Below are 24,066 nucleotides of genomic sequence, written 5' to 3'. Positions count from 1 at the left end.
TCCTTTTTAGATGTAATTTCATTGACTTTACTGCCGATTCCCATAGTCCACCAAAATGGGGAGATGATGGCGGGTTGAATATCCATTTTATTTCCTCTAAAGACAAAAATTTGTGAATTTCTTGATTTTGCTTACATTGCAAAAAACATTTTCTGATTTCTTTGTCTGCACCTTTAAAGTTAGTACCGCAGTCACTATAAATCTCAAATGGTTTCCCTCTTCTTGCAATAAATCGTTTCAATGCACTTAAAAATGCCTTTGTTGACAAATCTTCTACCACTTCAAGATGAACTGCCTTGATTACAAAACACACAAATAAGCATACGTAATATTTAAATGATTTTTGTCCACGTCCTGCACGATGTTTAATCATGAACGATCCAGAAAAATCTATTCCAGTTCGATGAAATGGTCGTGATTGTGTTACTCTAGATTCCGGTAGATCAGCCATTATTTGACTTGCAGTTTTAGCTCTAAGTTTGCAACACGTGATACAAGATTTTACTACTTTTCGGATAGCAGATCTAGCAGCTATGATCCAAAATTGCTGTCTAATTAAAGATAGAAGAAGTTCCGGTGCTGCATGCAGATATTTGACATGAAAGTGTCTAATTATGATTTCTGTCAGATTGTGTTTTGAAGGTAATAAGATTGGATGTTTTTCATTTTCTGATAGTTGCGCATTTTTCAGTCTTCCTCCTACACGTAACACTTTGTTGTCATCTAAAATTGGACACAAGCTAAGGAGGTTGCTGTTTGTAGGTAAGTCCTTTCCCAACTCCAAACATTGAATTTCTTTAAAAAAAGTGAAATCGCTGTATTATTCGGACAATACAGAAAGTTGCAGCTCGAATTTCATTACTAGATAAAAAAGACGTATTTCTTTCTAGATATGCTACTTTAGAATTCGATATGAATCTTAATATCCAAGCAAATATGCGTTGTAACTTTGGAAATGAAGATATATTTGATATAATAGCAAGTTCCTGTACAGGTTCAGAAACTACAAATGAGACTGTTTTACGTGCATCTGGTAATGCCTCTTCATCTATAAGAATATTTTTAGATAAGGCAATCTCACTGCACTTTAACCAAGAAAGACCATTCCACCACAATTGATGAGATAATAGTTCTGCAGGAAATAATCCACGTGAAGCACAATCAGCTGGATTTTCCTTTCCATCAACATGACTCCAGTTCTCAGGTGGTAAGATGGATTGTATTTCAGAAACTCTATTGGATACGAATACTTGCCATTTTTTAGGATGTGACCTTAGCCATGACAACACGATTTGTGAATCACTCCAAGCTTGCACTAAATCAAAATTTATAACTAATGCAGCTTTTACAGACTGAATTAAGCGTGCCAATAACACTGCTGCACATAATTCCAGTCTTGGAATCGTAATAGATTTTAATGGTGCTACACGAGTTTTAGCTGTTACGAGTTTAACATTAATGTCAGAGTTATTGCAAGTTTTGATATAAATAACTGCTGCATAACCTCTTTCAGACGCATCACAAAATCCGTGAAGTTCACATCAAAAATAATCAGGTAGCAGAATTTTCCTAGGTATATTTATAGAATTCAAAAGTTTAACTTCTCTACATAGATTTCTCCAATTTCGATCAATCTCTTCTGTTACAGGATCATCCCATGATAACTGTAATTTCCACAATTGCTGAAGGATCATTTTAGCGAGAATTACAAACGGAGCTATCCACCCCAATGGATCGAATAGTTTTGCTACGAATGACAAAATAATTCTTTTAGTCGGAACACTTTGATTCTCTATTACACCGACATTACATTTGAATTCATCATTGTCCGGATGCCATTCCAATCCCAGAACTTTCAATGGTTTGTCTTCTATTACACGATGAATATTGTCACTATCTGTGTTTGTTAAGCCAGAGGTTTTTAACAATGACGGTTCACTTGTCGACCATTTGTGAAGCTCAAAGCCACCACTTTTTAGCAGATGTTGCAATTCGTCTATCAATGCAATACCTTCAGAACTATCTTTTACACCAGTTAACATATCATCAACATAAAAATCTCTTAAAACTATATTCTTTGCCTTTGGAAAGTTCAATCCTTCATCAATCGCTAACTGACTCAACACTTTGGTTGCAAGATATGGAGCAGCTGCAGTTCCATATGTAACTGTTTTCAAACGACAAACTTGTATTTGCTTATATGGGCTATCTCTCCATAATATTCTCTGAAAATCTCTATCTTTTTCATGAACCTTTATCTGTCTGTACATCATTTTAATATCAGCGGTTATTGCAATGTTATGAAGTCTAAATCTTATTAAAATACAAATTAAGTCATCTTGTATTTTTGGGCCTATCATTAGTGTATCATTTAAAGAAACACCTGTGGTTGTTTTAGCGCTCGCATCGAAAACAACTCTCAATTTTGTTGTTAAGCTAGAGTCCTTCAACACAAAGTGATGTGGGATATAATAGTGTTTATTCTCTAATTCATAATCTGTGTCTGGCACTAATTCTACGTGTTCTAGTGAAAAGTACTCTTTCATAAACTGAATATACTGGTTGTAAATTTCTTTCATAGATAACAGCCTCTTCTCCAAGTATTGAAATCTTCTGTACGCCACTTCACGGGAGTCACCTAGAATATCTCTATTATGTTTGAATGGTAATGCAACTGAATAACGACCTGATGTGTCTCTAAAATGCGAGTTTTTAAAATGTTCTTCACAAAGTTTTTCTTCATTTGTTAAAGGTTGTACATTTGGAAACTTTTCTAACTCCCAGAAAGAATTTACTAACTCATCTGTGTTTGTATTCAGATGATTTACATATACTGGCTCAAAATTTGTAGTACCCGAAATTATCCATCCCAACCTCGAATTTAGAGCAAATGGTAGATCAGGACCACGTTTGACAATTTCTCCCGTCATTAAATGCAGAAATACATTTACTGGTTAACTGGTTGTGACTTGTAAAGTAATGGATCAGCTAATTGTAAATCACTGAAGTTATCGAAGATGATTGATGGCAAAGATACATAGGGAATGTTATCTGTCACCTTGTCCAGTACAAACGCTGATGTTGATACACGAATATCACTTTTAAAATGAGAAGTGAATACTAAATCGACTTCCCCATTACTTATAGTATTAAATTCTCCTAAGCATGATACAGAAATGGAATTATCTTTCACTCGTAATCCTAATTTCTTCACACAATCCCTTGAAATAAATGATCTCTGAGATCCAGTGTCACATAAACATCTACACTTCACAAATTGTTGCTTAGAATTTTGAACTTTTATTAAAGCAGTACACAATAAAATGTGACTGGTTTGATTACCTTTTGCATTCGAATCATAATGAGAGGCACAAACTGTGGCTGAAACGTCCTTAGGACTCGTTAATTTATCTCTTTTAATGATAGATTGCGTAGGCGGAGATATACTGTTTAACTGAATTTTATTCTTTGAATTATTTACAATGTGCAAAATACTGTGATGCTTCTTAGAGCAATGTTGACATGTATTTAAACTCTTGCATTTTTTGAGCAAGTGCATATTAGATAAACAATTAAAACAGTAACGATTAGATTTTACAAATTCTATCCTTTTCTGAACCGATAAATTTAGAAATTTCGAACATTTGGCTAAACTATGATCTTCTTTACAATAACCACAACCCAAAGTAGCAACCATAACATTATTCTTATTTTGAAACACAGATTTAGGTACCTTATTACTTGTTGATTTGCTATTTTGAAGTTTTCTTGCATAGTTTTTTAGGAATTCAATTAAAGTCGTAAGTTTTGGAATTTCATTAGATTTTAACTGACGTTCCCACCATAATTTTGTAGCAGGGTCTAATTTTTGCAAAATTAAATAAGTCATTAAAGTGTCACCAAAGTTATCAATGGTTTGATTCAATACTTCTAAAGAACGAATTATTTCATTAATATTGTCAACTAAATTTAAAATAGCAAATGCTGATTCATTTTGAATAGTTGGTAAACTTAAAAAACGTTTAATATATGCAAAAATTTGTTCTCTCTTATTTGAATATCTTTCGTCTAACAGATTCCATGCTATTTCAAAATTACAATCCGAAATTTGAATGGTTTGAATAATGCGATATGCTTCACCTTTCAACGAAGCCTTCAAATACTGCAATTTTTGAGCATTAGATAAATTTGTATTATTTCTTACACAAGCACTGAAAAGATCTTTAAAAGCTATCCATTCTGTAATATTACCACCAAAAGTCGGTAATGTTAACTTGGGTAAATTAATATTGTCAAGAACCTGTTCTGAAATTACACTATTAGAATTATTTTTATTATTTTGATTTTTTAATATTTTTTCACCTTTAAATTTCCACAAATAAATTTTATCTGTGTACTCCTGAACATTATCTATTTCGTTTTCTAATTCTTTAGTATCTGTAATTAAACTTTCGATTTCAGAATCAAGCTTCCTTAACTCAGTTTCTTTTTGTTTCAATAATTCGACACATTCCTCTAGTTCTATTAAATTAATTTCATCTGCAGTTAAAATAGTTTCAATTTTCTTTACATAATTAGTAACACTCCTGCGTAAGACCGCTCTTTTTGTTTTAAAAGTTATAAGTTCACTCATAATTGATCAATTCAGAAACAGAAATTGTTCTTAAATCACTTAACACTATTATTAAAATGAAATCGAATTCTATGTTGTATTACAACATTGTTCTTAAAATTTAACAACAAATTAAACGAATTTTTGTTCAAAATCCACTTACCTCACAAAGTGGATAATTTTCACAAACCATCTGCATATTTGCGTTGTTAGAATACACTTAGAACAGTCACTATCTTCACTAGCTCTCCGGCTCGACGGACCAACAATATGTGTTCTATTAAACTTAATATGTTTCACAAACTATAATCAATCAACAAATGGACTGTATTCCTACACTTTTATTAAATTACACTTGTCAGCGATGCAAAATAATTGATACAAAATAAGCGAGCCATTCTACATGGCTGTCACAAACACAATTCTATTAATCAATTATCTTGTTGCCACACATAAAGTTCAAAACTAAAAGAAGAAAAACAAAAGGAATTTACGCTGTTTGCAACAATAAAATGAAGCAAACGATACTCACATAAACACCCATATAGTAGACTTTTGTTTTGTTTCGAACTCATATGCGTAGATCCATGATTTATCACATGTGTAGATGTTATACATAGCCTTTGATGTACCTTGAACGTATTTTTCCAATATTCCCTTGCACCAATCAACACGAGCCTCTTTTTGAGCGTTTATCAGATTATGCGGGATGCAACGCGAACAAATCTTTCTTACAGCCAAATATTCATGTAATATCTTATGGATGTTTGTCATAACTAATACCCAAAGATGCCTCAATTTCATGATATGTCAGATGACGATTTTGCTTCTCAGTTCACTCACAGCTTTGATATTTTCTGGCACAACAACCAATTTTGGGCGACCTTCACGGAATTCGTCCTGGAGGGAACGTCGACCGCGATTGAATTCGTTAACCAGTTTTTTTACAGTGATGTAAGATGGTGCTTTATCGCTGTGTAAAGAATTAGGTTCATCGAAGCACTCTTGTCGTGATATTCCAAGTCGAAAGTTGTGAAAAATAATCGCTCGAAAATATTCACAAGTCAATTCCAGTTTTTGCCCGAGATGAATTTTTCAATTTACTGTAAGCAACGCAAATTACGCTAAAATGCCAAAATGTTCTAAAGAAGCTATGGTCAAAAATATCAAACTTGCGATAAGAATCATCTGCGGCCGCCTAGCAAAACTTACTGTTGCCAAGGCTAGAAATATAAATAGCAACCTTCATAGAAATGTACAAATGGTGACAATCATGATGATCATATCAGAATACACTTGCTATGTGCGATCAGATAAGCGATCCATCTTTCAAACAGACGAATCCAAACTTAGCGATGGATAAAGGCAATGCAATATTATAAAGGAGTTTTCCTCTCTTGTGAATCTGATTATAACGGTTCCTTTGTTCTAGCTTATTTATCGCAGGAATAGGTAATACATATAATGCATAAAATAAGGGTTAAATTATTAATGTAAGGTAAAGCTTTCTGTCACAAAAAAAATTTCCTATTAAAAAATGCAAACATCTTAAAAGAGGGTAAATTGTTTCAGATTCGTACAATTGCCCCGGTCAGTACAAGTGTTACAACAGAAGTTCATGCTTGCCTTTAGGAAAACTGTGCGATGGAGTCAGAAACTGTCCCCACGGTGATGATGAGCTGTTATGCGGTATGTATACGAACTATTGCTTGTAAGAAATAACTTATATGTGAAGTGACAGCAAATACCTCTGCTCCATGGAACATTTCTATAATTTCGTCTAGAGCCTAGATGGCGTAAATTCACCCATCAAAGTTATATAATTCACATAATTAAAGCCACAAAAAGTTCTGTTTCATTTTAATAAGGAAATCACAAATGATAGAATTTTGATTTCAACATCCACTTTCAAAATTAGGATATCTATAGCGCATTATAAAACAGACAGAATGACGATATTGTTACTGGAGAATGTCGACATTCTCCGAAGAATATCAACATTCACCGAGTGGGTGTATGTCCGAAAAATTTGCTGAATAACTGTATCTCCCCCTTACACTGGCAAATATCGACATTCGAAGTTCAAGAAAATTATTTTAGTTTCGTTTATAAATCATGCTTTATTATTAAAACATATTATGATATATATGAAAATAGGATAAAGCTTGTAGCAGCACATGTTGAACTGTTGAACGTAAAACGAACAATACATTCTAAATGAGAAAAGAAAATAACGCCAATAATAAACTTATGATTGATGTTATTATTGCAATAATAATCGGGGAAGGTTCGAATGTATAAAAATATAACCAAATATTCGGTCTTTTACCGACGTATTTGAAGAATGTCGACATTCTCCAACGTCGGTCTTTCACGCAACAATATCAATGATAAGGTTTGAATTTTCAGCTTTTAGAAAGAGGTTATCCTTTCCCAAAACTGCTAATGAAGTCATAAAGCCTTAAAAATAGTTAGAAATCAGATGCTTCGAATCTCAAGAATTGAAATTTTTCAACTGAATCCCTAGTAGCCGCGAAATTGAAAATAAAGATGAAAACTGTTAAATATTTTATAATAAAAATTTCTTGAATATGGTGTGATTATTAAAGAATAGAATTTTACTTAACTCCGAAATATCACACTTGCAAAGAATAGTGGCGTTCATTCCTAAGGCCACAGAAGATATGACACACACGGGCAAATCAGGTTACGCAAAAAAAAAAAAAAAAGTTGCTGGTGTCATGTACGAGCAAAACTACTAAGCGGTTAAAAATTTCTTTTTGTCCAAACATTGTATTTAGAATATCGTGATTTTCAAAAACTACCGAAAGACTCTCATAGAGCATCGCGGTTAGTGCATCATCGAGAGAGCGTGTTGAGCTCCGGAAACAACTGAACGGAGAATCAGGAGCTGTGCTCTGTGTGTCGTCAAGTGCATATCGAGTTGTAGCGTGGAGAGTCTCGAGAGTACGTGGAGTTCCGAGAACGACCAAGCAGAGTCGGGAGCTGTACTCCGGAAAGCAGAGTCGGGTGCTTTGCAGGAAGCTGTCTCCACCGTGATAGCCTGAAAATCTGAAGGCTGTGACGCTGATTGTTCCAGCGTGTGTATAGTAGATCTTCGACTACTGTAAAAAGTGTTATTGGAGTTGTCCTGATTATTATTGGCTAAATAAAGTGTTTTTCGATACTTCATCAAGTGTCGTCGTTATTCACTCCAAATCTACGAACCCCGTACGAACGTGAAGGAAGAAAATAACGTAACAACTGGTGTCAGAAGAAGATAAAAACGCAACAATATTTATCTTGCAAAACTGAATCAAACTGTTGTGGATTAAATAACTAAGCTATTTGAAAGCAACAGATGCAGTTCTAAAGAATATTCGCTTCTTTCTTTTAGGTCGAACTGATTTAAGTAATAAAAATGCATTTAATCCATGATTTATCTAATTAAAATATTAAGTATTTTCATAGAATAACGTTATATATTTTCTTATTCTTTATTTCATATTTTGTAAAATTTAAATGAATTTTTAATTAACAAACTCAGTAATTTGAAAGCTAACAATGGTAAAACTGTACTGGCTGCAGCAGGCGAGACTGTCTATGGGAAATTCTACAAATATTAGTTTTTAAATATTTTGTGATTTTGTAGTTGAATTTTACGTAGTGTAACTGCCACATAAGCAACATAATATTTGATAAATACACTTAACACATAAAATGTTGATAATAAACAAACAAACAAACAAAAAAGATTTGTAAGCCATCTTACTAAGAAAACTGAAGACATATGATGAACTGAGAAAATATTGCAATAAATAAAAAAATGTATGCCACACTGCGTTGTGTATCCTAAACATTTGCTGCTATCTGCTTTTAAGACTTTTGTGATTTTGCTATTTAATTGTGTATGCCATTTAGTGAGAAGAAAACGATGCTTAATAATAAAGCTAAAATGACAAAAAAAAAAATGGTTAGAAGGAGTGAGTGCGACAGCAGACTGATAGACTGCGAGTTCAGCGAGTGCTTAAAACCTTAATAAACCCTTTTTGCTACCGTTAAAATTTGAAACCTTTTTTTTTCTGGTATATTCTCTATCATCACTTATCTTTAATGTATAATTGTTATTCATAGGCGTGAATACTATGATTCTTTTCGTGTTTGATATGCATTGTTTTCTATTTATCCTGCCAATTTTTAGTAATATTTGCTCATATTTAATGTTAAAGATCTGGTTTGCCCCGAAAACTGCATGTGCGTCGGCTTATTTATTTCGTGTATGCGTCAGAATGCATCCGTGCTACCAAGTAATCTACCTCATGAAGTTCGAAAACTGTAAGTTGCCAGACAATTGTATCATTCAGTATTATTTTAATAATTTCATTGTTTTATTATATAAAAGTAATTGCAAATGTCGTTTTACATATAAATATAATATTTAATGATACTAATAGAGAATTGTTTTCAATATTATTATTATTAATCAATTATATCTAATCTATATGATTATAGTTATCAGTCAGTTACATCTAATGCAGAATACGAGTAAAACAGTTTTAATATAATTCTATAAATATGAAATCAGAACAACGAACTACATTAGAATATCGGCTATAATAAACCCACAGTTGAAATATTACTTAAAACGAAGCATATTCGAACAACTACCTCAGTACTATATTTAGAAATTTCATTATAGCGGAACAAAATGTATAATTACTTAGATAATTAGTAAAGAGCTATTCTCAAATTATAAATTTGGAAAATAAGATAATTTAACCAAAAACATTGAGTATCATTTTTTTTATTAATCATACAAATATTTATTGATCAAACTATTTCCTTTCAATAAAATATAATTTCCATAAATAGATATAATGTTTTGCGAATATCACCATTCTGAAATCTGTCAAGTGAGAAGGATACATTTTTAAAGGTTAAAAACCTTTGAAACTGGCAAAAGTCTTGAACTAGAGCTAATGGACATCCGAAATATTTATATTTAATTATAAGCAGCAATATATATTAATTCGAAATCTCTTAATTATAAATAGCATAACACAGGAATTTTTATTTTTACGAAGAAATCTGTTTTTTATGTTTAACATTCATAATATTTTAAGCAGTTCATTTATCAGAGCTTGTAGGGTTTTTCTTATTTTGCATAACAAATTTATTTGAAGTTTGGTTCCTATTCTAAACTTCTCAACTTCCCCTCACATTCTCTCGCCAGGATGTAAATTTAAAGTTAAGTGAAGTGCTTATTTTACACGTGTGAATATCTCAGTTTATTCAGAGCGTGTTTCGCTAGCCAAGCGCACGTTTCGTTGTTATTTCGCTGTTACAACAGTAAGCCTTCTGGCCTTATCAGATTTAGCCTCACGCCGATTAGGTTCTTGTGAGTCCACTTCTTAGGCGTAACTTAAGTGCTATTTCCTACTATTTATTTCAGGTTTGACTTACATTATATGTTTAGTTTCCACCGCAAGTTGACCGTTAGTACGCACTACGTTATGTTAGTACGCACTACGTTATGTTAGTAACGCACATAGACCGTGTCTTTTTCTGTTAACTATTTTGAATTAATAAAGGGTTATTTTTACCCGTCGTCTGAGTCAGTACTTTTATTCACGCTTGTGCGAGAATTCGCCAGGTCATTATAGGATCTGTTCTAGTTTATGTGGAATAAGAGAGACAGACTCTATAAGCTGAAGTCCCGGAAAAGAATCAAACTATGACAGTTAGGTCCCAGGATACATGTCCTTATGCAGAACCAGAGAATGACGGTAATACCCCCGTATTACCGTCATTCTCTGGATCTGCACAATTTATAATTCTACCTCTAGCTCAATAGAGGGGTACCTCTAGCTTTGTATACTCTTTAAGTGTTTTGAACCAGGTACTCTCATCATACCATGACTAGACTGCTGTCTTCTCAGAATTGCCACATTGCAATGCATGATTCTTCAAATGGGGTATTCTCTTAATTTAAAAAAATAATAATTACTTTAAGTTGACTTTGGAATTTAATGCCTTTAAAATCGAATTTACTGATGATTCATTTTAAAATGAAATTTATTGGATGTGTTCTCTTCCAGAGATTTCAGTTTCAATCGTCTTGATTTACATAAAACGGACTTTTCCAATTACTGGACACTTGGAGAACTGTAAGACATTTTTATTTTTCTGCTAATTCATTGTACATGCTTATACACGTAGTTTGGAAGTTTTATTTTTCGCTAAATATTATACATTTTTAAGACTCCGATGCAAAAGGCAACTGCATTTAATTTTATGGAGGTAAATGTCAGTGCTAAGTCATTATATTCTATTTTAACGTAGCATAATTTTTCTTTTAATTTCGTTTTTCCCCTGACAGCTAGTTATGTTGAATTTCTACATATATTCATGTTTTTGAAAATTGCAACTGCATGAAGGAACTAATAGAATAAAATAAAACATATAGGAGAAGTAAACCTGACACCGACGAATACGATTATAAATGTAACATAAATTCGAATACCTGAATGCCATCTGAGAACTCTGCCGTCTGAATGCCATCAAGTCTAAAATGCCATCTGAGAACTCTGCCGTCTGAATGCCATCAAGTCTAAAATGCCATCTGAGAACTGTTGAGAATACAGATAAGTGTATCGTTCATCATTGACTTAAAAAATATCCTATAAGAGGCAGTATACCTCGTCAGTATTAAAAGCACCATGAAAATAATTAAAAATTTTAAAGGGATCCACAAATCATCCGCCTGCGAAATGTAGATTTTCACTCCATAAAACTGCTTGTCCCTGAAGGTGTAGTGATAACTAACAGAACCAGGGGATCGAAGAAAGTTGTATTGCTCAGAATTTAAGCAGAGATCCATGGTATGTGGCAGTCCAGCAGGACTTTACACATCTCATCCGCAATGCAAACGAATCGTGCAGCTTTATTGATAGTGTTGACACAGTATTAGAACACTACTACAGGTACTGCATTATCTGTTTTCACGATTCGACAGCATCTGTTTCTCGCCGATTTTCTGCAGATATTCCTTTGTTGAGAGTTCTTTTAACCGTTACGATATCGACGTTTCGGGCTAGAGCAGGCACATGCACGTAAACACTTCTGTGTAAATCAACAACAGACTACCTTTTCTGATAAGCTTCGCTTTAACTTGAATTGCAATGGTCCGCGACACATACCAGGGCTTTTTTCCGTCATGCGTTTTAAGATCGTCATATTAATCGGAAGACCAAAATATCGTGAGAGAAGCTCTTCTTTAACATTACCGATCACAGTTGCTAAAAATTTCAATAACAATCGGTATATCAGTAAGTGAGGCTAAGGTTTTACACTTCAAGTCAGTACCCCTGATAAAAATGTCCCATAGAAACAAATAAAATTCTCTACTGGTACCAGCATATTTCTATTAGATTCTACTTAATTGTATTTGTTTCTCTTATTCTGTATTGTTTTTTCTTACTGGTATCAATAGAATTTTAGTGAATATAGCAGCTGTTTCAAATTCTGTCATCAACTTGATATGTTCAAAGCAATTTAGCAGGCTGCACTTTAGAACAATATCAAAAGCCTATTTGCTTAGATGCCAACGATGTATAGAATCTCTTCTAAAATATTGATTTTGTGCTAGAAGTGCAGTTTTGTTGGTCTGAATTTTTAATAACTGTTAAGTGCCATAAATTTCGTTCTAATTTCATTATACTTTTCTGGAGTGGTAATTTTCGAAAACGGAAATACATGTGAAGACCGAAACAGTTTTTCATTTTTGGCGGCATTACTGAATGGAATTTTTAACTAGGAGTGGTAATTTTATTGTAGACATGATTTATAATCAGTTTAGTGTATAAATATTAATCTCCTCTTTTCCAATAGATGTCATCAGTAGAAGCGCTTGCATGTAGGTACACCTGTATTTAAACAGACTCAAAGCAACCTGTACAAATAGTACCTGATATCTGTCTAGAACATAAACTAACACTAAGCACAAATAAACGTCAACAAACAACACAGTAAAGCACAAATAAATATAATTATTTTAACCTTAGTATAAAAGTCAAGTTTTGTGCCTCAAAACAGCATTTAAGTGAAGTTTCACTTCATCATTTTATTGGAAAGAAAACTGATGCAGAAACGTATCCTTAACAGATAGAATTTTATGGTGACTTGCTTCATTGAATAAGAGCACAGTTTGCAAAACATAGTTTCGACAGCTTTAAAATAATGTTTTGAACTCGCATGTGAAATAGCGTGGAAACAAACCAAAGCATTTCAACTGCTGCAACTTTGTTCGACCAATGTTAAACGTTGCAGACAACAGTCTGAATGATGCACTGAAGTGGAAACGTCTAGAATATGCCGAGGTGACAGGATTCCTTTCCAGAATGACAAGTGCGAAGCCAGTCAAGGAAACTTTAGAAGCTCTTCGCTCAGATGTGTTTCCTCCATGGGTATCTCCTTTGGTTGCCCCACTTGATGTTGTTCCTTCAGATTACCACTTATTTCGATCCGTGCACATTGGCCTTACGGGCAGCAACTTGGCTCTTATCAAGATATCAAAAATTGGCTTGATGACTGAAAAAAAAAAAAAAAAAAACAGACGACCTCCTTCATGGAATCAGTCTGATGTCTGATAGATCTGATAGACTGTCTAGCAGCAGTTTCAGGCAGCATACTATCTATGAGGCAGTCTGCCTGATTACGCGCTTTGCCTAAAAATGCCAGGACCACTTCACGTTAAAATGGAGTACATATTTTCCTGGTACATATAATGAAATGCAGCAAAGTGAAGTTGGGCATTTTCTGAACAACCTGTCGAACCTAAAATGTTCATCATCGGTAAACTGCGTAAGAAAACTAGCGAAAAGAAATTTTAATATCACTGAAAGACGAGGCAGATTGAAGTTGCAGTTAGAGCTTAAATATGAAGCTCATTTATCACCGACGAGATCTTTAGGCCATAGATTTTTAATTTTTATTTGTTTCTACTTCTAATATACACATTTTTTCTTGTATTTTTTAGAGGCAGATTAAAAATTAGAAATATCATGTATATTTCTAATTGTTTGTAAGGAAGTAGTGTAAGTTAAGCATTTAGTTTATGGTCTAGAACATAAGACTGGCTTAGCTTAGATGCTTAATATTCTCTCAATTATTGTAGACCCGCAGATATTTAGTTTCTGTTAATTTTGTACTAGCTTAAATGCTCAATCATCTATATAAAGTTTTAATTATATATATGTTTTAGATATACGTAAAGTATTTCATAAATCTTAAAAACCTGTGAATACGAAAATAAATCCTTATCAAAACAAACTTATCAAAACTTATCAAAACTTACAAATAAATATAATTATTTTAACCTTAGTATAAAAGTCAAGTTTTGTGCCTCAAAACTTAAAAATCTAAATGTTCCTCCTTTTCACATACATGCATTTTCAACTTAGGATCTTAATGGAATCCTTAAAGTATTTGGATTATTAAATTATGTTACTTAGGGCTACCAACCATCTATTATACATCCGCCGGTAAGGTGTTGCCACCTGTGCGAAACACAAATCCTTTGAAATTTTAAATTAATTTTACTTGAAACAAAGATTTTTCAGATTCGTTAATTTGGAGTTTATAATATGATGGCGAGATATGACAACAGTTTCCCTCAAATTATCTTCATATCTCTTTCTCCATTTCATAAAAAAATGCAGCAGTCTTTCTACCATATAAAACAACTTTTCAGCAATCTTTCATCAGTACAGTAATCTTCTCTTCTGCAAAACAATATTTTTGCAAAGAAAAGATAAGTTCTATTTAGTTGACCATTTAAAATAATTAACAAAGATGTATTTTACTTCACAAATGAAATTTGGCGGGTTACTTTTCAATGTGCGATGTTTTTTTAATAATGTATTAATAAAAGTTTTCTTTTATTTGCAGGATACTACAATATAACCATCTAAATTCTATCCCAGCAAAACGATTTGTGCCTCTGAGGAATTTGTACAAATTGTAAGGAGCTTTAAATAATCTGTATTTTACCATGTATTTCTACATCATCCATCAATGTTTATATGTTCTACGTATTTTTCAGTTTTTATATATTTACATATGATTCATATTGAATTTTAGTATCGAAATAATTTCTACTGCAGCGAAATTGAAAACCTGTCCACATCAAGTAAATATCTTATTGTAAACTGAATTGCGTTTGTAATAATTATACTGTCTAGATTTTACTTTGCTGGGTGTCAGTGCAGGAGTACTGTCAATATAGATATACACCATCTGTCGTCTAACGGTCATATTATGTCTGTATCAGTGTTCTGTTTAAGTTGTTAAAATATGTCGTTTCCGGAAAAGTTTTCGGAATATTTTATTGTTGAATTGTACTTTGTTTTTGTTAGCACAATGCACCCAGACATAAATATACAGTTTATGGGCAACAGTATTAATCAGAAAGAAAACCAACGTCAGTCATTACTTCTACATGTAAAGAAAATTTCAAACGAATACCCGAAAAAGGGACGTATACTTGATTTGTAAAGTTATATCGTTGGTAAAAAAAGAAATTACTCCGACGCAAAAGTCAATTGCAGAGTACTTAAATATATCTGTAGCAGCAATAAATAAAATAATAAAACAAGATTTACACATTAGGAAAACCAAAAAAACATAATGTTCATGTGCTTTTGCCGAGGCATGCGGCTTATCGCAGAATGATTTATAGAACTCGGTATGAAAACTAATTAGCATTAGATAAATTGGAATGCATTGTTACACTGACGTCACAATACATTGTGACCCTCGATGAAGCATGGGTTTACTTAAAGAACTGCAACAAGAAAGGTCTGTTTATTATCGAAAACAAAGAGAAAAATATGTACGAACCCAGGTTCGTCAATACAAAGAAAGTTTCAGTAAGGCGCTTATGATTGCTTGCAATAGAGGAAAGGGGGAAAGCTAAACTCAATGTACTATTAGACAAAAGTTTTACGTCCCATACTTACAGAAAAAATTCCATTTCTTTCTCCCAGTGACTTTCAAATAGTGAAACATCATCAAGACACATCAAGTCAGACTTCGAAAAGTACCGCTGCATTTCTTTAAAAAATGAATACTGATACATATATTGCCCTTTCAACTTATTCCTGTAAAGTCCTCTGGAGTTTCGCCTATGGACTATTATGGCTTTTTTTTAATGGCAGATTGTGGACAATTACAAATGTAACCCAGTCCATTAATCTATACAAGGCCAGATGTGGTGGTCTGTTTGTTATGGAGGCACCTAATAAGTGGGCCACCAGCGCCTTTCCTATGAAGGGGCGGACAGTTACAACCATGCTTTCTCCGGGATTCGAACCCAGGCCCTTCGGCATCGCAGTCAGCTTCCCTGACCACTATACCGATTGGGCTATTATGGCTTTGGTCTTTGGAAAAGTGCTCTTTCTAAGCACAAACCCATTACGAAGGACACTGGAAAGTTTTGGAAGAGCAATGGTAATTAAGTAAAGATTACTTGTACTTGCTTTCTGTGATGGGCGCAATTTTTCTATTATCCTTGTAACACGTACAGAATAATGAGAACACAAGCAGCAGAGCCTGGTTTATCTGTACTAATCGTGCCGGCACCATTTGTAATAACACATGTAAGGATTATGTTAATTTTATTAACAGTTAAATGTTGATTTAACGTTCCTTTCCTGTCGATTCTTAACTTCAGATTACTACTTCCGGCCAGAACGTAGTTTTAGAATCACGTCTGAATACATAATGAGGATGAGCGGTATTTAACCGCGAAGTTCTTCGGTCTTAGAGAGAGAGATACCAGGTATTCTGGCTGCATGCGTCTGCCTTTTTAGGCTACTCTCTTGTAAGCTATTATTATGCTCTTCCTTACTTTAGGCCCTTGATAGCTTCGCAGTCTATTAACATTAAGGGGCCAACTCTAGTAGAATCTTGATAGCTTCGGCTATACCTCTTTAGTTTAGATTAGTTTAGTATTAGTCTTAGTCTCTTAAGTTCAAAGCCCAAGTGTCGGCTTTATTGTACACTTCAAGATGGAGTTTTGTTTAACTTTATTTGGGATAATAAAGAGCTAGTTTACCCTTCTGTCGTGTTGTTTCCTGTCACACGAACTCAAGAGATTTTTCGCTTATCAGTTCTTAAGATTCTTCACTTACAACAGTAACTCAGCATTACACTGTGAAGAATCCTACACACTTATATTAAATCCATAGTAGTAACAATAAATGCTAAATAAAATAAATGTACTGGTAAATAACAGTATTATTATATAGTATGTAAATAACAGTATTATTATATAGCATGTAAATGACTATATTGCAATACATGTAGTATGTACCAACGTTTTCTTCTTTAGCCATAGTTTCCACTACGTTATACATTATTTAAAAAATCTGAGTATAAATTTGTAGATAAATTATTATGTTTCATGTTCAAAAATCCCACTTTTTAAATGTAGTGTCAACATAAGCGGCTGAATTTACATTATATACTCATATATTTCTTCACAAAATGGCAAAAATTCACTGCGGATGTTTCATAACTCTAGCAGTAGAATTCAGTGGTACTATTAGTAGATACTAGATAGAATTGTAGTACTGTTTAGTAGAATCTTTAATGTTTCCCTTTCTGGTAGTTTAGAAGTCTCAGATCAGTCTCTTAGTTCTACACAGTTTTTAACTAGCCCATAGTCCACCAATGGATATGAGTACGTAAACGTTACGAGATAAAAAGAAGTTTATCTATCTGCTTACACAAAATACTTTGATATTGTTTGTTACCATTCAGAAATATGTATTTATCGCTAATAAATGAAACAATGAAAAACGTTATTTTAAAACAAAGTAAGGTTAACTACTTTTTTATTCATTTTATTCAATATCGTTTCCTCTAATGGTTCGGTTAGCTCGATTCTGTTTAACGTTAAATGAGATTGCATAAATGGATTTTCTAAACATTTTACAAAACCGTACATAAATAACGCGATATTTTCTTACAGATACCTTTGTAAAACACAGGGGATATATTCAATACTATTTTCAGTGTTTGATAACTCGCTCACTTTGAACGAATTACCTGTGTCGTCTTTTTCGTAGTTTTAACTCAAGATGTTTTGCCTTTCATTTAAATATTTGCTGGTAATTCTATAAAAGGGTAGAAAAGAGATATCTAAAATTCCGAAATATGAATAATTAAGCTTTGTAATATTTAATTTGTAATATTAATTTGTACTTGAAGCTTCATGTGATGAATGCATTATTTGGTATTATCTAATGCATGGAATTTAAAAAAGATCAGTTCAAAGTTTAAAATCAGTGTATTATTAACGTCTTCTTAATATCGAGGTAAGGAACAACTAAAATAAGGAATGTAAATATATGCCCCAAAATGATATTATTACCTTTTATCAAATGCTTATGTTTTATGTTCTCGAACAGCTAATGAGTTAGAAGAATATAATCTTGCTTTAGAATATGATCTTTTAATTATTTGAATTTTAGAAGAACATAATCTTTTAATTAGCGTAATATAATCTTGCTTTCTGAGTTCTAAAATAGTACAAGCAAGTAAATCATAACATTTATAAAAAAATCATTTTTCTTTTAAATTTTTAGGGATCTCAGCAATAATAGAATAACATTTATCGAAGCGTCAGCTTTTGAAGGACTTACGAATGTTCGATTACTGTAAGTATTTTGCAATTCACAGAGTTTTAAGTTTTCAGTTCTCATTTAAATTTAGATAGAACGCAAATAATAAATTTATATATATATATTTAACTATAAAAAATATTTAAAGTGTTGTTATAAATATAAAATTTATGTAATTATTTTAATAGGGTCCTTGAAAATAATCCCACTCTCACAGAAATTGAAGCGGAAGCTTTCAATGGTCTGACTAACTTACCTACTCTGTAAGATGCTTTATTTACATTTTTATGGAGAACTTTTGTTTTCTTGTACTGTCTTGCAGTTTTATTTCCTAGCGATTAATTAGCAAATTGTATTTTAAACAATTATACAAACATTACTTTTTAGGTAAGAGTAAAATACATTTTGATGACTTAGTTTCTTAAAATTGGAGAATATGCGAGATAAATATAGTCTAACTATTTTGTATTTTGTAAGCGATCTAAAAGACAGCAAGTTTTGTAAATGTAATCATTTTGTAAATCACTATAGATATTCACAAAATTAGTATAGAGTGTTTCACTAATTTAATTAACTTCTTCGTCGTCCGTAACGCGATTAGCTCGTTCAAGTGAACCTTCCGCAGGGCGGCCGTAACGCGCCTGAAGCGTTCTTCTGCAGTGAGAGATGGCTTCAACGTCTACTCAGCAGAAAAAGAGAAAAAACGTTTGATGAAAAAGGATATACGTTTGATGTGTACAGTCCATAATAACTCAATGATTGATGTTGGAACACGAAAAAGAACTGTAAAAAAACCAATAATTGTAAAAGATTACAACAACAAAGTGGGAGGAGTGGACCGCCTGGATCAGATGTTATCAAATTATCCTGCTGTTAGAAATTAGCAGAGATATTATTATTTTTTCATTATGCTTTATTTCCTTATAATATTCATTGACATTCATCCACTACGAAAGTCATGTATGGAAAGTTATGATGTACAGAGAAAACAACATTACACGCTACGAAAAACAGACGGCCTCTGGGGATGAGGAATTTTCGCGGATAGGAGAGGTCGGCGAAAGGGTTAAATGCATTTTTTAGGAAAATTATGTTTAATAGATCGCAGCTGGCATGAAATAGTATGCGCATTCATTCACAAATCAAAATAGTATGTGCATGAAGATACTGAATTTTGCAGGGTCTATTTTCAATGCTTTCCAACAGTCTAGTGTGATGAGCTAGTTCTATTAAACCTCCAGGACAGTTATTTTTCTACATTTATTGATGGACTAATCTATGTCCAAATATTCTGCGACTGTTGTTGTTGTCGCCATTTTTTCACTTCGTGAGTGATCTTTCAAAAAATCTTAAACTTTTTTAATTAGTTTCTTCCTAAAACATTCCATCTACAACATTTCATACGACTCTAATTCATAGAAAGACCCGAAAACTGCATTTTTCTTGTTAAAATAAGTACAGAATATAATGTTTTATTAAGGGGGCTTATACACCTTAAAGCCCTCATGATCTTCGAATATGTGACTGTTGCAAGAATTGGGATATTTTATTCATTTTAAAAGCAATTACTTCCAACCTTTTACAGCTGACTACATAATATAGCTGCTTTGGAAACTAGTAACCAGAAAGTTTGTGTCGCCACAAATATTTTTGTAATTTAATCCTCTTTGTGACAAAATATTTCGCCCTGTTTCCGCCTTGCGCGCATGATATTTTAAAAATGGCTAATGGTACGTACTTGAAATTGGATGGAATTCTTTTTATGAGCCCTATCTTCTAACTGAACCGAAAATCTGATAAATATTTTAATATTAAAAAATTTTATGGACGGAAATCTTACAAATTTTTTAATAAAATACATTTTATAAACTCAAACTCCAAATAAAATAAAAATTTAACATGAATTTTTTAGAATTTTAGGTTCACAGTAGTTTCCAAATGTTATAAAATCTATATATTAAATATGGAATTAAATTATGCGGCAGAATATTTTAAACTGTGCGCACAAGGTGGGAATATGACGAAAAATGTTGTCACAAAGCGGATTAAATTATAAAAATATCTGTCGCAACACAAACTTTCTGATGACTATTTCAGAAAGCAGCTATATTATGTAGTCAGCTGTAAAAAGTTGGAAGTAATTGCTTTTAATATAAATAAGTTATCCCAATTCTTGCAGCAGTCACCTATTCGAAGATCTTATGGGTTTTAAGGTGTATGAGTCCCCTTAAGGGAACTTTATTTTGAAAACAGTGTATCTGTTACAACATCTTGTCCTATCTTTGCAATTCCTGTCACAGCTATCACTTTTGTGTCAGCTACTTATGCATTACTCTCTACTAAATATAATTGTAATTAATTACGTACATAATAAACTTCTTGAGGAACTGTCTTTGATTTCTTGCACATCACTCCTAACTGAGATATTATCCATTACACATTCACAGAAATACAAATGTTTTAATGTCACTTTATCAGGTTCAGTGTTCCTTCTTACTTGCTTTGGGAACATTAAATGACCTGACTCGGAACAGGGAGCTTACTAAAGCTATGTTCAATAAATGTGGGAAGTAGACAATACACACAAGAAGGGTATACGAAACCCTTTATTTTTCTCTCTTTACAATGATTTCCGGACTTCGGAATACAGAGACCAACCACTTGTGGTCTGAACGTAAGAATATAAAATATTAACTAAACTAACTTTGGATTAATAAACAAGTGCCTACTTGAAGATTGGCCGTATATTAACTGAAAGCCGTATGTAGTACAGAGAACTGCTAACACTACAATACGTTTAAAATTATCAAGAGGATTAAACCTCTGGCCTTGAAGGCAACCAGCAACCGAGTAAAACTGCTATGGCAAGCGGCCTGCTCCTAATCACTCCTTCATCTCTCTTGCTTGGCAAAAAGCCACAACTTAAGTACTTGGCGTTCGCAAGACAAATTTGCATAAATAAGTTAAAGCTTTTAATTCCGGCCGGAAGTGGAAAATAAGAAGCGATAGTAAAGATTTAAAATAAAATAAACGTTAGTAAAACTTAAGATCCTTACAACTTTACTCCTTCAACTGGACAGCTGGTCTGCATGGCAGTTGGGCTTATTCACTGTTAAAACAGCCCCATCAACAGCTCTAATTTCAACCTATTATGTTCTCAAGAAGCTGTTATTGTCGGTATAGTGGTATAGTAGCATTGCCTGTATAGTAGTAGTTAGGGGAGCCAACTACGGTACCGAAAACCTAGTTTCGAATCCCGGAGAAACCATGGTTGTTTGTAAATGTATACTGTCGGTGCGGCATGGCGGCACTCTAAATATGTGGAGAGCCGAAAGTCCTCTCGTGTGGATGGTAGAAACAAAATTGTGACCAACAACTAAAACAAAAATTGTATTCTTCCTGCCACTGTCTCCGTTGCCCCTGGATTTATATCACTGATCCCGGCATTGGAACTTGCTCTCATGTGTGAGCTTTGTACGAAATATGCATTGTACACCTTGCACAAAAAAAAAAAAAAAAGGAGACAGTTCTATATCTCCCGTTCTACTGAACCATTTATTCAAATTTAACTTGCGTTTTCCATGTCTCGAAAGCACGATTTGGGATATATATTAGATTTATATACAACATTGTTCTAACGTAGGTATTTTAACATACAATCGGGCGTTTATGCAGTAACATACGAATTTCTTTGCGTATTATACAATTTTGCAGATTATACAATTTTGAAGATTTGCAATTTTGCAGATTAAAATATGATAGCAATACCTGAAGCTCCAAAATATTTCAGTTTTTATTCATTTAAATATTACATCAACCAGACAGCCGATTTGACTTAAGTATGAATCTAATACATTTAGCAAAGTTTAAAATTTTACAGTTACAATAAATATTTTATTTTAACAGGAATCTGACCGGAATATCTCTTAGAATTTTGAGAAGGAGTACTTTTAACGGAATGTCCAGCCTTAGAACTTTGTGAGTAATCTTTAACGTACATATTTTTATTTGTTGTCGAACAAATCCATGAGAAAATAACCAGGAGAAATGCTTTTAAATTTATTTGCAACGTCTAATTAACCTCTTTTAAGGAAAAATTATTAGCTATTAAAATCAAAATAAAATTAACACCGAAATGCTTAGCTAGTAGGTAAGAGGAAGTGCCTGAATTTTAGGTAGGGTGATACTGTCTGAAATATTTTTAAGTCCTTAATGAACAATCTATAGCTTTAGGTAAAATTTTTCATTATCTTTTATCTCGGTTTGAATGTACTCAATGTAGTCAAAATTTCCGACAAGGTAAATAAAACTTCAGAGCTTTTAATGACGATTATTTTATTTCAATAATTTTAAAAATAATTTTCTCTTTATACATTCTAATTATATTGAAATATATATTATTCATTAGGAACCTTTTACCTTACTTTCTGTATTTTTAAAGAAAACTTTTTCATCTTCTTCTCACATTCCTTCTTCTGTATTTAGTTTTAAAAGCTTCGCTGGGATATTTTTTCCCATTGTTAATTACCTAGCTTTTGTAAAGTGCTTCAATATCATTTTCATGGTTATTCACGTGTATTTAATATGCATGTAATAAATAACTTAAAATTTTCATTCTAGAAACCTACAGAATAATAACATAGAAAAAGTTGAAACTGGTGCTTTTGTAGGACTTCACTCTGTAACAGTCTTGTAAGTAAGTTAATGTTTATTACAGAAGTAAATTAAATTATTATTCTAAATATCTGTAATAATATCTTTCACAGAACTTCAAAGCTGTTCAATGTAAACTAAATTTCGATTCTTATTGATTCAATTAATTAATATCTTTATTTTTAAGATTTTTCTCAAATTATAAGAGAAACACGCCAATCTAAAACTCAAAATTAGGCAAAATCACAACCTTCTTTTGGCTTAGATTTTTGAACGAATTCTATATCGGTTTTGGCAGAATTATTTTTGCTTCTTAAAACAGGAACCTATGTCTGATTGCCTTAGAAACCGATAGTTTTTGTTCAAAATTTACACCAAAATAAGGTAGCTGCTTTACCTAATTTTAATGCATAAAACATTGATCAATAAAATTTACCTAATTTTAATGCATAAAACATTGATCAATAAAATTTACCTAATTTTAATGCATAAAACATTGATCAATAAAATTTACCTAATTTTAATGCATAAAACATTGATCAATAAAATTTACCTAATTTTAATGCATAAAACATTGATCAATAAAATTTACCTAATTTTAATGCATAAAACATTGATCAATAAAATTTACCTAATTTTAATGCATAAAACATTGATCAATAAAATTGGATATTATGAGTGTTATATCCAAACAAAAATATTTTTGTTTATATGTTCTGAACTGCTGAAAATTTATTTCAGAGATATCAAAGGAAACGACATTGTAGACTTTACATCTCACATCTTCACTGGGTTGAAATCTTTAGAATACTTGTAAGTATTAAGTGAAATTCATCCATCTAATAATTTCTGTTTATTGGGATAAGTTGTAATATTTACATATTTTATCTACTTCTTATTCAGTTATTTCAGTGTTTTCGCTTTGAGTTGTAAAATATTTCTTCGATTAATTTTATTAATTAATCAAGCAAATTTTCATTTACACTTCTCAGAAAATACATTTTTATACATCCGTTTTGTAGAAAGTTTTAGGGTTTTAAAAATTTTATAAATATTAAATAACTAATAACAAAAGGTTTCTGATTTTTTATTTCATTATTTCTAATTATAATATTA

General features: G+C 32.4%; 1 protein-coding gene across 3 annotated transcripts in view; it reads left to right on the top strand.

Moving 5' to 3' along the window:
• Positions 1-24,066, top strand: part of LOC118193121 (uncharacterized) — a 173,560-nt gene that overhangs the window by 134,033 nt on the left and 15,461 nt on the right. For 2 of the 3 annotated variants that reach the window (XM_085825060.1, XM_085825061.1), the window contains exons 31-39: positions 6,185-6,301; positions 8,842-8,947; positions 10,711-10,779; positions 14,561-14,632; positions 18,262-18,333; positions 18,486-18,560; positions 22,204-22,275; positions 22,918-22,989; positions 23,692-23,763. In XM_085825060.1, the coding sequence (XP_085681186.1) occupies positions 6,185-6,301; positions 8,842-8,947; positions 10,711-10,779; positions 14,561-14,632; positions 18,262-18,333; positions 18,486-18,560; positions 22,204-22,275; positions 22,918-22,989; positions 23,692-23,763 (727 nt within the window). Of the gene's footprint in view, positions 1-6,184; positions 6,302-8,841; positions 8,948-10,710; positions 10,780-14,560; positions 14,633-18,261; positions 18,334-18,485; positions 18,561-22,203; positions 22,276-22,917; positions 22,994-23,691; positions 23,764-24,066 lie in introns of all 3 variants that reach the window. The other variant, XR_015043446.1, reaches the window with a different exon arrangement.

Source organism: Stegodyphus dumicola, chromosome 10 (assembly GCF_044657685.1).
Source record: "Stegodyphus dumicola isolate Sdum_Otavi_A_Nest chromosome 10, ASM4465768v1".
NCBI classification, from domain to species: domain Eukaryota; kingdom Metazoa; phylum Arthropoda; class Arachnida; order Araneae; family Eresidae; genus Stegodyphus; species Stegodyphus dumicola.
This window is presented reverse-complemented; position numbering and strand designations above follow the sequence as displayed.